Raw genomic sequence first — 16617 nt, forward strand, 5'->3', positions numbered from 1 at the left:
GCAACAACAACATACGGCAAAAGGGCTTATGAGTTTTGTAGCAGTATTTGTGGGTTTGTGGAGGGCGGGGGGAAAAACACTAGAACATAGATGCCTCCAAATGCGTTTGTAAATCTGTGCTCCTCTTCGCAAAATCAAATGTTCCGCTAATTTTTTTTTTCCTCTGTTACACCCAGATATAACATATAAACAAATAAGCCAGATTTGGGACAGATGGGTTTTACTGGAATGGTATTCCTTCGCTACTCAGCACAACCTCTACTTGTAAAGACTGTGCTGATCATTCTTAGAGGGAAAAAAGAGAAGAAATTAGGGCTTCAGGAAAAAACTTCTTTCTTTAACCTAATTTGACTGTCATGCCTCCTAAAGTGGTGAAGCTGAGACTCCCGAGGCAACAAACTGGATTTTCTATGCCAGCTCTGCCCCCCCCAGCTCATTCAGGAAAGCCATTCTGGTGGACCTGGAGCACATCTGGGAAAGTCCAAACCCCAAGCCATGTTTCACAAGGAGGAACAAAGGAAAGATTTTCACCTGCAACTTTTTAATACAGTTTTTCTTGTTCAGTATTTAAGCAGATTTTTTCTCTGTTTCTTTCCAGAACAAATCCGTACCCATACCCTTTTCACCCCTTTACTAATCGCGTTTGGAGTCGCTGCAGGACTGATGTGCATCATAGTCATGATCCTGGTGTACATATATTTGCAGGTAAAATCAGAAGGCCCTCTGCCCGAGTTAGGAAGGTGTGTGAGCTGCCTGTGGTGGCTTCGGTGGTGACAGCCGTTCTCTTTCTTTTCCAGAAACCCAAATACGAAGTTCAGTGGAAAGTTGTTGAAGAAATAAATGGAAACAACTATGTTTACATAGACCCAACGCAACTTCCTTATGATCACAAATGGGAATTTCCTAGAAACCGGTTGAGTTTTGGTTAGTTTAGATTTATTTAACTTCATCTGCAAGGTGAAACCTTCAGGTCTCATATGAGACTTTGGTCAAACACAGCAGGGTTTTGTCAAAAGGACGTGCGATAATGCAAATACTGATAATTGCTCATACTTACCTTGGGACAAAAAGCAAGCAGGCGTATCTGCAATAGGTTCCTTGATATCATAAAATAAATTGTTGAACCCTTCAGGAAGAATTGCTCCAAGTCGTTACAGAGTATTTTGTTTTGCTTTATTAGGTAAAACCCTTGGTGCTGGAGCTTTTGGAAAAGTTGTTGAAGCCACCGCTTATGGTCTGTTTAAATCTGATGCTGCTATGACAGTAGCAGTAAAGATGTTAAAACGTAAGTTGCTGTAATGTACTGTGCAACTTTTTCTCACTTCCTCCTGGTCGGTGTGTTACGTTCTGAACACTGTGCTTTGCCTTGCAGCAAGTGCCCATTTAACAGAAAGAGAAGCCTTGATGTCAGAGCTTAAAGTGCTGAGTTACCTTGGAAACCACATTAATATCGTGAATCTGCTTGGAGCTTGCACTATTGGAGGTGGGGTTATCAACAGATTATTGATTATTTCTGTTCCTTTTTTTATCGCCAGAAGGAGGAACATTGTGAAGAAGAATCCAGTGCCACTAAGTTTAGAAATCTTAAATACATTTCTTGCTTAGGCAGGTTGCAGATCATCGTGACTATCACCTGTGAATACTTGAATCTAGATTTTTAGGCTCATTCTAAAAGCAGTAATGAGGCTGCTGTAGCTGCAGCTCAAAAGGAAAATTGTTGTTGTTCTCTTTTATGTGAGCCGTTGTGCCTTTTCTTCTTGCGAGGTGACAAAATGTACGGTGCAAGTTTTTCCTCGACTGCACTGTTTCTCACGAATGAGGAAAGATACGTGAACTGGTTCCTTGCTGGTATCCAAGGTGAAGTCAACAGGCCTGTCTTGTGTAGTCTTCCAGCCTTCTGTTTAAACTGTAAATGTATCTGTTAAGGCACCAGTGAAGTTACAAATTCTAAGCAGCAGAAAGTTGAGGAAAAGAATTTTCCAAATAAATTACTGCACAACCCAAATGTTTCACATCTAATATTAACTTAATAAGTTTGTTTTCATGCATAGTAAAAGCTACAAAACAGCTGAAGTGTCAATACAAAGTGATACAGTCCTGTATTTTTAATCTATGTGCATTTTAATATGAAAGATGGTGTTGCTTCTTATACAAATATTTGCTCTTTAAGTTTTTGCTTCCATTTTTCAAAGAAAAAGAGCTTGTAAAAATTCATAGTTTTAGATGGAGGCAAAACATTTCTCACTTTCACATTTAATGATTTAAAGCTAGGATGAAACAATTTTGTTTAAGCAGTCAACAAAGTAGACTCACTGACCTGAGTGTGTGTCTGTCTCAGCTGAAAAAATGTGGCGTCTGTAAGAAAATCCTGCCACAAACACTGCTTTTGCTATTAGGAAAGCTATAATTTTTAACTGCAGAAAAATGGAAATAAACTAGTGAGGTTAGGAAGCGGCAGTGGAGAATAACCTTACAGATGAAATAACACGCGGTGCAATTACATATTCAAGGACCATCGCTGGAGTCATTCACTCAGAAAACATATATTTGATCTATAAACATCCGTGCTGGAGATGACTTGATTCTCCTTTCCGATTTAATTTTAATATTCTAAGGCCTTGTGCAATGTAGTTTTCAGTCGCAGCAGGCTGTTCTGTTTGAATGATTTTTCCTATTATACTGCAGAATATAACACTCTACATCATTTCCAAAACATTACTGAAGGAGTGTGAAGCTCTACTGTAAACAGAAGTGAATCAAAAGGATTAATGTTTGAAGCTTGAATTACTCTAACGTTTGGAACAAATAACTTCCTTCAGGAAGTGAGCAAAATCAAACAGATGTGTCTGGCCAGAAACATTATCACATGAAGAAAGAGAAAAAGACTTATTTGTTTAATTTTTGTACAATGCAATGCTATTGATGGGGGGGGAAATTAATTGGGAGCGACACAGCTTTAGCTGGACCGTAGTTGCTGATCTGTGAAAGGGAAGATGCCGGGTTACTTTTCTCCAACTTTTCAAGTCTCAACAGCACTAGGCAGTGTGATTTTTAATAGCCCAGCCTGTGTGCTTGCCTGAATGCTATCTTTATGTAAGGTTTTCTGCTTTAAAAACAATACTCACCTGCTTTCTAAACCTCATTTATAGGTCCCACTCTGGTCATTACAGAATATTGCTGCTATGGTGATCTTTTAAACTTTCTGAGACGGAAACGAGATTCATTTATTTGTCCAAAACATGAAGAACATGCAGAAACAGCAGTTTATGAGAACCTTTTGCATCAGGCAGAGCCTGCAGCGTAAGTATGACCTGCTGAAATGTACTTGTGTTTTTAAAAGATTGGGAAGGAGGAGATACGAAAGTTTATTAGGGATAAGAGATGTGGAGAAACCTTTCATGCAGCAGGCTTTGAAGATTCTTTGCTGTGCAAGGAAACAATTTAATTAAAGAGATGATTTGTACAGTGGGTGGTTTATTCTAACAGAGCGTTATTGATTGTGTACATACACTCTCTGTCTTCCTTCTTTGTCAAATTTCCTGTAGTTATTTCATTTTGGCTCCAATTTTCATACGTATTTGTGTTTATCGTTCCTGTTAAACGTTGGCAGTGCTCATTTAGCAGCTTGAATGACAATTCCCCCAGTGTTGGGCTGTTAATACTCTGAGCTCTCCTAAGTTCCTGCCTTCAGAAATGAGTTCTTACAAAGTCAAACCGGCGCCTTTCAGTGTCAGAGGCAGGCTGCCACCGACAGCTCAGTGGATTTTGTGATGACACGACCCGTGTCACGATTCTGAGATTGCTCTTGTACTTTGGTTTTTTTCTGTTACTTCATCTATATATTTTTAACTTCTCTGTTTTAGATACCACCCCAGAGCTTTTTCCAGGTATGTTTCCAAGCAGATTTCCTGCTCGCTCTTTCCCTTTGCAAAGACATAACTTGCCAAAACAGAGAGGCTGTTACAATACCTGCCCATTTTTATTTTTAGTCTGTTTATTGCCCCAGTGGGCCCGTTACTTCGTGTTGGCAGACACAAAAGAACCAGGCAGACCCTTAGGATGTAGTGAAGTCCTTTGTCCCAGCAAGACGTAGAACTGGTGAAGCTGTTTGTGCCATGGTAACATATGGGTAGCTGGCAATATCCCGGAGAGGTTGGAACCACTGAGGTGATGAACACAAAACTGTGATTTGCCATTGGACTTGTGCCCTCTTTTCAGTGCGGGAATCTTACTGCTTGAGCACATATTGTAAAATGAAGTATTAGTGGCCGAGTATTTACCAAATTCTCACAGAATCACAGAATGATGGGGGCTGGAAGGGACCTTCAGAAGTCATCTAGTCCCTGCCAAAGCAGGGTCAACCAGAGCAGGCTGGACAGGAACGCATCCAGGCAGGTTTTGAGTATCTCCAGAGAAGGAGACTCCACAACCTCCCTGGGCAGCCTGTTCCAGTGCTCTGGCACCCTCAAAGTAAAGAAGTTTTTCCTCATGGTGAGATGGAATTCCCTGTGTTCCAGTTTGTGCCCGTTGCCCCTTGTCCTTCTCTGGGCTCTACAACCCATATTAGTATTTACTGTAAAGCTGCAGGTTCGAAGTGCGTCAGCTTTAGTGGTGACTAAAGCTATTGGTGATCTCATTACTCCTTTCCATGTTATCTCTGTGGCTGCATTTATTGTTCATAAACTAAGCAGGTATTTCAGGCTATGTATATGAGTTCTAATGGCAAAGAAGTGAAAAATGCCAAAGTACATCCATCATTTCTAAAGGTGCCTAACTGTATATTTATAAACCATATAGTATGAAAGTCTGTACATTTGAATTATATATAGCAATAAGAAAACTTAAAAAATGTAGCAGATGGCTGTCCCAAGCCTCGGCTGGTTCTTCAAAATGTATATGAATCCCCTTTGGAACTTGGGAATCTCTGAATTTAACATCTTTTACCATTTGTCTTCTGCATTTCAATTACCACTTGAGTTGCTGAAATATTCTGGTAGAAGTTGGCCTAAGCAGAAGGAGGAAGCACTGGCAGGTCCTGTGAAACATCTGGATGTTAATTTATAGAGAATGAAGTCTGTATAAACAGTATATCTGTGAAAGTTTTGGTTTGCTCACCTGAGCCAAACTCTTGAGACCTTTGGTTAGCTGTACTGACAAACCTCTCTTTCTATACAGGCCTATCCTCATCTTTTTTGCAGACCTATGAGTTTCCAATCTACTTTTCTTTTTAAAGCATTATAATCAGAGTGTTGGCATAACCTTAGCTTTTTGTTTGGATGGTTTCTGAGACCTTTTCACTAAATGATGTTTTATTTCATCTGCTGCCTCTACAGTGATGTTGCCAATGAGTACATGGACATGAAACCAGGAGTGTCGTACTCAGTCCCACCAAAAGCTGATAAAAAACGCCCAGTGAAGTCTGGTGAGTACAGTGGCAAGGAATTCTGTTTGCTGCTGGGAGTGCAGAGAGGAGGGCTTCATGGATTTTTTCAGTTTTATCATAATTTTCTTTCATTAGTGGGGAGAATTAAAATCCATTAATTGATATGGGAAGGCTTAAGAAAGACTGATATGATAAATTACAGTGTCTTGTTTTTTCCTCACACTTACATGGAGTATCAGTATTATTTTTTGCGTTTTTGTGGTGGGCTATTTATTTATTTATGTGGCTCTAGTCTGGTACTTATTAAGATCATTGTTTTGTTTAATGTAAGACAAATCTGCTTCTAAATGATTATACCTGGTCTGCTTAAAAGCTGTTGTTTATATTGCATAGGATCCTACACTGATCAGGATGTTACCCTTTCTATGTTGGAAGATGATGAGCTTGCTCTAGATGTTGAAGATCTACTAAGTTTTTCTTACCAGGTGGCAAAGGGCATGAGCTTCCTTGCCTCCAAAAATGTAAGTTAAGAATTTGTCAGAGCTGGACAGACCCAGTAGATTTCTGATTTCAGTGTTATAATGTGATCCATGTGTTTAAATGCTGAAATACTTCCATGTTCTTTTGAACAAGCACCGCAAACTGATATGCTCCTTCTTGATCCTGAAGCTTTGGCTAATGTTGGAGTTCTGTACTGTCCTCATTGGCCAAAAGTGGTGTTTATAACCCATAAGACAGAATGTAGGGTCCACAGTAGTCAACGTGAAGCAGTGCTACTGTGTATCCATAGTTCGGGCTAGTGGAATCAGTGGCCTTGTCCATGAACAGAAACTAGTCATAGAAATGTCAAGAGAAGAGACAGAGGAGAGGAACTGCAGTGAAGTCTGTTTGCTGCCCCCCGAGGCTCCACTGATGAATCATGTCATGTGTTGGGCGACGGCAGGCGCAGCTGAACCCTGCCTGGCTTGGGTGATACCTCTTTCGGGTTTGATCTTCAGCCCTTCCATTGTTTCCTGGAGCATCCAGGTAGTTTAATGAGAACTCCTGATGGCTTTGGAGGCGGTGACAACCATAGGAACCCCAAAGAGTTATTTCTTCAGTCTTCTCTGGTGTATGGGAATTAAATGGAATTCAGGCATGAAAGAACCAGAAGTCCAATGTGTGAACACCTGAAAAAACAATTAAATCTCTAGAGTTTAAGATTTATTCTTAAACTCTAGATTTATTCTCACTGCTGGAGAGTTTTCAAACTAAAGAACCATATGAAGACAGCTGCAAAGCTATTTATTTGCATGAGTTTTAAACAACGCTGCACTTGCTACTTCCCTCATGCAGAATACTGCCTTAAACAGGGGAGCCATCATATCATGTGCTTCTTTTTGTTTTAGCAGTATGGCTTGATGCACAGGATGTGTCTTGTTTTTTAATTTTCTGGAAAGAGAAAATCAGCCTAGAGACCCACAAATGATCTTTGTTGGCTACCCTGAGCATAAAAGACATTTCTCTAGGTTTCATAGGAGAGGTATTGCATAACAGAAAGGGATTTATAATGAATAGAAGTCTTAAGCATAGCATAATTATGATCTTCCTATGGTTGTTCTCACATTTTATTAGAAAAATGCCATTTAAAATATAAATATTGTAATTAATATAGAGATGGGGTTGTAGAGGTGCACCTTGGATAAAGCAAAAAATCAAACTTACGCAATTTAAGGAAAATAAGGTAATCCTGGGGTCCTGTGTTAATAGTGGAAAGTGTGGCTCTATTTCTGCTCCAGAGGAAGTCCACATTAATATGTGCTCTTGCACTTGTCTTTTCCCCCCACTGCTCCTCCTTCCAAACCCTTTAGTTTGTTTTTCATCTATCAACAGCTTCAAAGCAGGCTTGACAAGCAAACGCATTATATTACAGATTTTAATAGTTTTCGCCAGGCTCCTGCATCCTTCGCTATTCAGGACGCCCAGTGCTTAGCACACATATTCTTTATTTCTTTTTATTTTCCTATAGAATAGCCCAGGGATTCAGTATGCATCATTCCCAGTGACAATTTTCTTTGTAGTCTTTCCATTAATACAAACAGACATGGTGTCATTGAGTAGCAGAGGCAATAACAAATGTAACACCACCTCACCGTGAGGTTGGGAAGTAACGTGCGATATCACTTTGTCAGTGCAGAATTAACGGCTTTGTCCCAGAATTAAGTTGCACTGCGCTGGCACATTCCTGTGCTTGGTCCTCTCCGGTCGTTGTGTACATAGAAGCTCTTAGCTCCAGCTGGTAAAAGTAGTGGGGGCTGATGGATAAGATGCTTCAGATTGCCTCACACCCTCGGGGAATGAGGGTCCGCGCAGATCAGCAGCTCTTCTGCAAGTTGCTTGTGTGTATCAAGGCTGAGAGACATAGAAATGCCTCTGTGCAGGAGCGGCGATAGGAGCCTGTCCTGGGGGGATAGTTCCCTTATTAAGCACATGGTGCCTTAATCACAAGACTGGGCTTCCTCCAATGGACAAAGTCTTTATTCAATGCCAACTGCACTGATTCTGGAGGAACAAGGCATTGACATGCTGGATGCTTGGCTGTTCCTTCACTTTACTGTTTCAATGCAGTTGTGCTCTCTGCTTTAACACATGCAAAGTGCAGAATATGTTGGACTGGGAGGTGAATGAGAGTCCCCTGAGACAGCAATTGTCATTAAAAATAGTTCCTTCTATAAACATGCAAAAGAGACGGAGACTAAGTTGCTTGTGCAACCTGCAATTATTTTCTGAGTTTGATTTGCATAACTCTTGATATTTTAAGTCATTTTTTCATAGGGAATTCCTAAATTTTTTTATTTCAAAGAAAAAAAGAAAAATTGAACCATCTTCAGCTAGTTGTTAGACTGCCTGTGGACTATATACCATCAGTATGCTCTCCTTTCCAGATGGAAAAAGAGATAATTTTGTTAGAGAACTACCTCCGTTCCCCACAGTTGTGTACAGAGACGGCTGCTGGAAAACTCCAGCACCCTTCTGGAGCTGCACTTACAGACACGTGCACACACTTCTCAAGTGAAAACTGGAATACAAGCTAGCTAGGTCACAGAACACATGACTGTTCATTGAAGGATACTGGCATGTGAAAATTTCCAGTATTTTCAGATGCTTATAAAGCTCTCCCAGCTACTTTATTATTCAGGTCTTTCAGAGAAATATTTCTGAAGTGGGATTCAGTTTTCAGACTTGTGTGCTTTGAAGTTGTTACCATAATCTTCCCTGTTTTCAGCTTTTCAGCACTTTTCCCTCAACCACAATAGCTATTCAATAGAATATTGAAATTATTTCAGAAACAAACCACTTCTTCCCCTTATTTGTCCTGTATTAGGAAAGAAGCCAGTGATTTTTTTGATATAAAGTCAGAGGAAAAGTACATTAAACTTTAGCTGAAAACATGAAACACTAGAAAATTCAAAATGACTGCAAGTGGTCTTTTCTAAAATAAATGAAAAGACAACCTTAACCATGTGGGTCAATGTCATGATAGTAAAGATACTACACCAGAATGTTTAATCATCTGAGTAAGCTTATTAACACATGGTTTCATTATGACTTTCAGCTTGGCATAAAATGCATAATGCAGTAAGTTATATAGCTAAGTAAACATGTAACCAAGCAACAGCCTGTTAAGGATATTATAAAATAACTTTGTTTGTCTGTTTGTTATTTAGTGCATTCATAGGGATCTGGCCGCAAGAAATATTCTCCTAACTCATGGTCGAATAACAAAAATCTGTGACTTTGGCCTGGCAAGAGATATAAGGAATGACTCAAATTATGTGGTCAAAGGAAATGTAAGTATATATGATACTTTATCCACCTCTTTTAAGCTAGGGGAGTTCCTGTTGTCTTGACATGCAAAGAAAAGTCTTAGATGGAAATCTGGATTTCCCAATTCTGGTATATATCTGTGCTGGTCAGGAACATGAGGAGGGGCAATTCCTGATGTAGATGCGTGTGCTGACAAAATCCTTGGTATATACGTGTTGTTACACTGGAAAAGACATGCTAGTATCTGAATGTATGTTGTAGTGGCTGAGATGTTTTTGCTGTACTAACATAACACCCAGTCTTTCTGTTTTATCTGAACATACTAAAAGTTACAGTAATTGCAAGTTTTGCCACTGGAATATTCTAGTAGCCTAATCCTAATATAATTATTTTGAAACTTTTTCTCTGGGCATTGCTATATTTGTCCATTACTGAAATAGTTTATTTTAAAAATACCTAAATAATCAGGGATTTGCATCCTGTTCTTTGCTATAAAGCATCACTCAGACAACAGAAACTGGATTCTGAAGTGTGAATTTATTGATTAGGGCAGAGTGGGAGGCAAAAATCTCCTCCTGTGTGTAACATAGAGCTTTAACTTGCAGCTATAGTTCAAACCCTTTAACAGGGTTGGAAGAAGACACTATATTTTGATGAGAAAAGTTTAAAACCCCCTATGTAGAAGAGTACCCATTACACTGGTAGGTGCTAGACCTCTTCAGGGGTACAAAGACACTTTGAAGTGATGCAGATTAACTTGGCAGCACTCGAAGTCCGCTTTAAAGTGCTAGTGCAGTAAAAGGAGCTGTACTACAAAAGAAAGTCGAGTCCGTCTGTGGTTAAGCAGGAGAAGTGTGCTACGAAATACAGGTGTAGACTTCTCAAACTGATTTGCACTGCCTGGATTGTTGTTAGTCTGCATCAGATACATGCAGCCGACTGCTACCTTCAGAGTACACTTGTTTTCACTTGCACCATTTTTCAAAGGAGAGGAGATCCATGTTCAGCGAGGCAGGTCTCCTCCCCAGCCCCACTGAGTGGTCAGGGGCTGGTTGTTCTTTAGGGACTTGACAACACACAAACCAAAGGTTGCCCATCCAGGCTTTGGGCAAGCTGTCCCACACCTGAGCACCTCCCACCGAAGTGTTTTTCCATGCTTGGTTAACCTCAGTCACCTCAGGTATCACAGAATCGCAGAATGGTAGGGAACTCTGGAGATCATCTAGTCCAACCCCTCTGCCAAAGCAGGGTCACCTCAAGTAGGTTGGACAGGAACACATCCAGGCTGGTTTTGAATATCTCCAGAGAAAGAGACTCCACAACCTCTCTGGGCAGCCTGTTCCAGCTGAAGATATCTGAGATGTCTCTGTTGCTTTGTTGTCACCCAGCAGTCCCTGATGTCCCAGGTACCTACAGCATCCCTATTTTAGGCTATGGGAGAGACGGGTTTATCAGCTTCAGAAACAATGTTGGTACCAGCCACTGGGTGCCTAGAATTGAGGTTAGGGAACAACAGGAGCAGAAATAATTCAGGAATGGCTGTCCTGGCAAAATATTGAGTGGCATTTCTGTAATAAAGCTACTTTCAGACTCAGGGTCAGGTCAGGAGCTGCTTGATCAGTCAAGGCTCCTGGGAGTGGGAAGTGCAGACCAGCAGCTTGGGAGGAAAGTGGGCAGTAAATCATGGACTTTTACATGTCTAGGCTACCCTTTAAGTTTTCTGAGTTGCCTGACAGTAGGATTTTACATAGCCTGAAAGGGTCAGAGGAGGATAGGCTGCAGCTGCCTGGGGAGAGGAAGCAGTGGCTGCAGGAGGTGTCTGGTTGCATCTGGCCTGATCATGAAGCAGATCAGGAGTGCTGGGGCATCCCTCGCCGTGGGCTCTGCTGGGAGACAGTGCTGCCGACAGCATCTGGGGGCTTGGCCAGGAAGAGTGTTTGCTGTCTGTCTTGTTCAGGAAATAAACAACTCTGGTTGCCTCTCTGGTGAACCGGCCCATGGTAGATGCTGCCTCCCCTCCACCTCCTTTCTTTTCCTTTCCATTCACCTCTTTCTCTGTTGGGTCTCCTTTCCTTACAAGACATCAAGGCTCTTCTCTATAGTGTGGTTGAAATATATCTTTAGACACATAATTGCACGACCATTTAAAAGGAAGAGGTCTGGTTTCTCCCACAGCAGGGCAAATGCTTAGGACAGAAGCCTGACCGGCTCCTGCAGTCAGACAAGGAAAGGGAAAAGCAGGGAGAGGAAGGCGGAAGCAAATCCAAAGGCTTTCTGTGCCCTTTCCTCTGCTCCAGTTAGCATTCCCAAGGGAAGTCTGGCCCCACACAAACTGAAAAATGTCAATATACATTTCTTTCATGTGAATTTTCATTTTTTTTCTGATACACTAAGGAGCTAAAGCAGAAGTCTTAACTGTTGATTAAAGCCTGGAAGCATCTTGGCTACGTGAATCTCATCCCTGTCCCTATGGGAGCCAGTCCACGGAATTACACTTGCATGTTTGCATAAGGAACCGTACCATGGTCATGTATATTATTTTGCTCTGACTTCCTGCCAGCCCTTATAAACAAGACAGAAGGAATCACACAGTGTACAGAAAATTAGAGTGCAAGGAACTGCACACGTTTGGTAGACCCACAGAAAGATGGATCAATAACCGTGCAGCACTTGGAGACTCTAAAATACTGGGATTGCCATTTTTGGTTGGATACTTCTCTTTCTTGATTTAATGAGTATTTAAACCACGTAAGAAGTAGAAAAGGTTACTTTCATCTTGTAAATTTTGTATGCCTTATGTCAATTATCTTAATTTATTCCCTTTTCCCTGGATAGGCTCGTCTTCCTGTGAAGTGGATGGCACCTGAAAGTATTTTCAATTGCGTCTACACCTTTGAGAGTGACGTCTGGTCTTACGGGATATTACTTTGGGAGCTCTTTTCTTTAGGTAAGCTCCTTCAAGATCTGTACTTCAGGGGATTTCAGTTTCATCTTGGTTCCACTGCAGATGCAGGCATCACGTTGCTCATGTGCTCTCTCAACAGGAAGCAGCCCATATCCAGGGATGCCTGTGGACTCCAAGTTCTATAAAATGATCAAGGAGGGATACAGGATGTTCAGCCCTGAGTGTGCACCCCCTGAAATGTAAGTGAGCGACCAGCACCTCTGATCACCAGACGTCAGCAATGATGCAAAGGAAGGGAAGTTTCCAGACTTGCGTTACGGGTCATTGCACTGCCCCATTGCCTTTTTTTTTAAGTTCTTTTCACGCTTTAAGTAATTCATGTAATCTAACTACCGGAATACGTGCTTGTGTTGTTACAAGCAATGAAATACATTCATGCCTTGTACCATCTGATCACTTTGTCATGGCATCTGCTCTGTGTCAATAAATTATTGACAGACCACAGAACATAATTAAATGCTTTTAATTCAGATAAAGCAGTCAGTGAGATGTATCACCAGACTGTACAGCATCTGCATTTGTTCTGTACTTCCTGACAGCAAGAGGACTGGCAACTGATCTTCTTCATGAGCCATCCCTACTTCACTGTTTTGTAAATGGATTGGTACTTAGCAAGCTGTCAGACTAATTCCAGAGACTCTCATTAGTATTGAGTCCTTCGCTGTCACAAGCACAGGTGTTAGCAGCACTATTTCTATTCTTAAAAGTAATTTGAAGGTAAACTGTGAGACTGGGTCACACTTCTCTGACAAATAGTAACAGAGGCAAGATAAGAACTCAGGATTTCCTCATCAGCAGTACTTAATTTCAGTATTTTTGCAGGTATGACATAATGAAGAGTTGCTGGGATGCTGATCCTTTACAGAGACCCACGTTTAAACAAATTGTACAACTGATAGAGCAGCAGCTTTCAGATAATGCCCCTCGGGTAAGTTATGGATCATCAGTTTTTTGGAGTTAAAGCAGTTTCAAGGAAGACATTAGACTAGAGCCATGAGGCGCAAAGATTCTGGGCACTTCATTCATTTTCCAGTATTATTTATGTAGCTTTGCACTGTAAGTTTGGGTGGTAGGAATGATGCCTGGGCTACTCACTTCTGCTCTGCTTTGCCATTAAACAGTAGCTGTCCAAGCCCATACCTGAAACAAGTGCAAACTGAAGAAGACTCTTTGCATGGTTGGTGATTCTCACTCAAAATAGACCTGGCACAACAATTTTGGTGTTATAAAATGCAATGGTACTGCATAAATTAATCTTAAACTATGAAAAATTCTGTTCCCATGGGAAAAAAAATCTCAGAAATGAAGTATACTTAGCTTTTATTAGAAAAGCTTTCTGGATGAAGGGGTTGAACTTTTGGTGCTCTTCTGCCTCTTCTCACTTGCTTCCCCCAGCTCTATTTGTATAGCCTTGGAGGTATGTCATGACAAACTGTATTCATTGCTCTTTCAACTGTTCCCTAGTAAAAGCTTTTTTCTGAGAGGGTAACTGGACAAAACAGTCCAAAATAAAAGTGGAGGCACATCAGAGACTTGGATTTTCTCTTGCAATAACATTATGTGTTACTGGGGTTTGAAAAAGTAAGTTTAAAACCTGGTTTAAAAATAAAGCTTCCTTTTGCCTTCTGGATGCCTTGTCTGGGCACCGAATACATGGCTTCCTGACAATTTGAGAAAAGAGGAAACTGAAAGCTGCTGGGGTTCGATTGCATCCTGTAGTGTATTTTTGGCAGGTGCAGGCATTACTAAAACAAAAACAAGAATGCGAAGGAAATATTAGTGAGGCTTCTGGGGGAGTTTTAGTAATAGCCTGAGCTGTGTTTTTACAAGCTCAGTTGAAATTTGGTGTGCAGTTGGAAGCTGCGGTGTTTTAAATAACTGAGATTGAGATCCTTGACTCTTCAAAAGAGGAGTTAAGCCCAAGACCCTTTGAAAGTGTCTTTAGATTTGCAAAGAAACATCTGAGTTGGGTCCCTTCCTTACTGGTGTGTAGTACAGAGTGGGAAAAGGCTAGGAAAGGAGAGCTCTCTGACTATGCCTGAAGGGAGCACAACACTGACACTGGTCTTTGGCTTCTGCAGGTTTATGCCAACTTTTCAACTCCACCTTCCAGTCAAGGAAACGCTCCCGATCACTCGGTGAGGATTAACTCCGTGGGTAGCAGTGCTTCATCTACTCAGCCTCTCCTGGTACGCGAAGATGCCTGAGTGGCATCTAGAAGAAGAGGAGCCCAGATGTGTTAGCTGTTTGTATTGCGCAGGGGGTGAGAGAGGGACGACTTCAATAATTTCTCTTACTTTTACTCACTACTACCACTGTGTAGCTGAAATGTTGTTGTAATGCTGTCCTTTACCACACACTGTTACACATAATCTTAATCTGCTGAGCACGGTTACAGGCATCATTGCAATGTTAACTGAAGCTGTATATATTTTGCTATATTGTGTGTATTTGCAGTAGAGAGCCAGATCTGAAGGAAAAAAAAATAATGCAACCAACAAAAGAAATCCTGAGCCAGGGTGTGGAACAAGATGACTACATATCAAACCAAATCTGCAGTGATCCTTCTCTGGATCCATGCCTGGAAAGTGTACGGTCATTTTCTAGTTAATCTTGTTTTACTGAATTGAAGAAATAAACGAATATGAAGCTAATGGCTTTGCAAACCCCTTTCCACATCCAGCCAAGCCTGAGAAGCTTTCCCAGGCAGTTATCAGAGGTTGAAGGCCGGTGAGGGTGCTATATGTCCCTGGGCCAGAGATGCGAAGGGACCAAGATCCTTCCAAAGTTGGTCTGCACAGCAGCAAACCCTCCTGGGAGCTCTGGGGTTGGAACCAGAGGAGGGGAGGAGAGAGATTGGATCTTCTTCCCACCCGTGCTGTCAGCCTTGCAGACTGGTTCCGAGGTTTCCATGGGTACATGCACTACTTCCCACTGCCCCATTCCCTGCTGGGGATGGAGCTGCCCGTTGCTGGGTCTCACCTCACCATGGAGCCTGAACTGCTCCCGCGCCCCCCTGCCTTGGGAGTCTGAGGGCTTCGATGCTTGTTTTGCTAATAGTTACGTCCAGAAGTGTTCACCAAAGATAGGTGGGCCCTGCCAAGTTGGTCAAAATAGAGGAGGAGGGCTGCTTCCAGTAAACTGTGTGTCTGGAGGAGAGGCCGTTTAACGAGTCATCTTATCTAAGGGAGAGCAGAGACAAAAAAATCCCTCCTGGGGGCCCTTTCTTTATCTTGTCCTCCCCAGGTGAATCTTTCCCGCAGGCAGGCTTGGATAGTGCTAACTGGAAAGGGCTATTTTCCCCCGCCCCAAGTCGTTTCATCTTTCTGTAGTAGAACAGAGATCATAATGAAGAAGAGCCTAACTGGGAAGCGCTGAATTTATAAATGGGATAAAAGAAAGAATCCCTTCAGTCTCGTTTGCCAGATGTGAGGCTTTGGGGTCAGTATCTGTTGAGCCAAGGGTTGTGCTCAAGTGTCTTCTAAACCCTTTTTTTTCCCCATTGGAAACTGGTAATTCTTTTCTTCCTTTGTTTCTGTCCCCTAGAAATTAGTAAAGGCATCGTGAGAAGCATTTATCAGAGGCAGAGTACTAGTTGAGTACCTATTTATTTACATTGCACTTAAGCACTCTGTAACTTATACTTTACCAGGATTTTGGTTGAGTTTACATGCAATTTAAATGTGTAACTAACTGCCCAAATGCCAGGTAATTGTAAATATGCATACTGGTAGTATATTTTGGGTTATGTTGAATACCAGCGCTCTTTCTGTGACTGTGCATTTGGTTTATTGTTACAGGAATCTGTCTTTCAGAGTTAAGTCAAAAATTAGCCATTTGCACTGAACTTACTTAGGCTGTTGCACCTTTCCAAAGTTAGCCAGTTGTTTGGAGGCACTCTTATGCATACTTGTTGTTGAGCATTTTCAGTTTAATGCTATAAAAGCTCTTTTCGTAACGTGTTGGCTTTCAGAGCAACTGTAGACAAATTAGTTGTCATAATTATAGATGTCTCGGTACTTTACGGACACTTAGCTGAAAGAGGTTTGGGTTTTTTCGTTCTTGAAATTTATATTTTTATAATTTGGGGATTTTTGAAACTTATTTTGCAATGGCTTGGTGTTTTGAATGGGTTTATGCATTGTTTTTGTAAATATGGAAATGTAGCAATAACGTCCTTTTGACTATTCTCAGTCCTTGAGTCTCAAAAATATTTTTTTATATATATATATGCAAAAACTATATGTATAAATATGTAAGTGTTTGAAAGTTTATGAAACACTTATGGATATGTTGCTCGGTTGTAGAATTGCAGTTCAAAAAAGTTCAAATAAATCTGTAAATATGTACTCAAATGCTACCAATGTGTACTATGTTAAGAAGGAATATTTTCATGTAAGTCTTAATAAATTCTTGGATTGAAGCAAAACCTCAGTGTCTGGCCACACAGAGCTCAAGTCTG

At 41.2% G+C, this 16617-nt stretch overlaps 1 protein-coding gene across 1 annotated transcript in view; it reads left to right on the top strand.

Moving 5' to 3' along the window:
* The window catches only part of KIT (KIT proto-oncogene, receptor tyrosine kinase), a 55176-nt gene extending 40369 nt beyond the window's left edge, over positions 1-14807 (top strand). The window contains exons 10-21 of the mRNA XM_074154524.1: positions 599-705; positions 798-924; positions 1181-1285; positions 1373-1483; positions 3150-3300; positions 5334-5422; positions 5777-5904; positions 9091-9213; positions 12026-12137; positions 12235-12334; positions 12978-13083; positions 14237-14807. Of these exons, the coding sequence (XP_074010625.1) occupies positions 599-705; positions 798-924; positions 1181-1285; positions 1373-1483; positions 3150-3300; positions 5334-5422; positions 5777-5904; positions 9091-9213; positions 12026-12137; positions 12235-12334; positions 12978-13083; positions 14237-14362 (1385 nt within the window). The 3' untranslated portion in view covers positions 14363-14807. The remainder of the gene's footprint in view (positions 1-598; positions 706-797; positions 925-1180; positions 1286-1372; positions 1484-3149; positions 3301-5333; positions 5423-5776; positions 5905-9090; positions 9214-12025; positions 12138-12234; positions 12335-12977; positions 13084-14236) is intronic.
* The last annotated feature ends 1810 nt before the right edge of the window (positions 14808-16617 follow it).

This window comes from Numenius arquata, chromosome 10, assembly GCF_964106895.1.
Source record: "Numenius arquata chromosome 10, bNumArq3.hap1.1, whole genome shotgun sequence".
NCBI lineage: Eukaryota > Metazoa > Chordata > Aves > Charadriiformes > Scolopacidae > Numenius > Numenius arquata.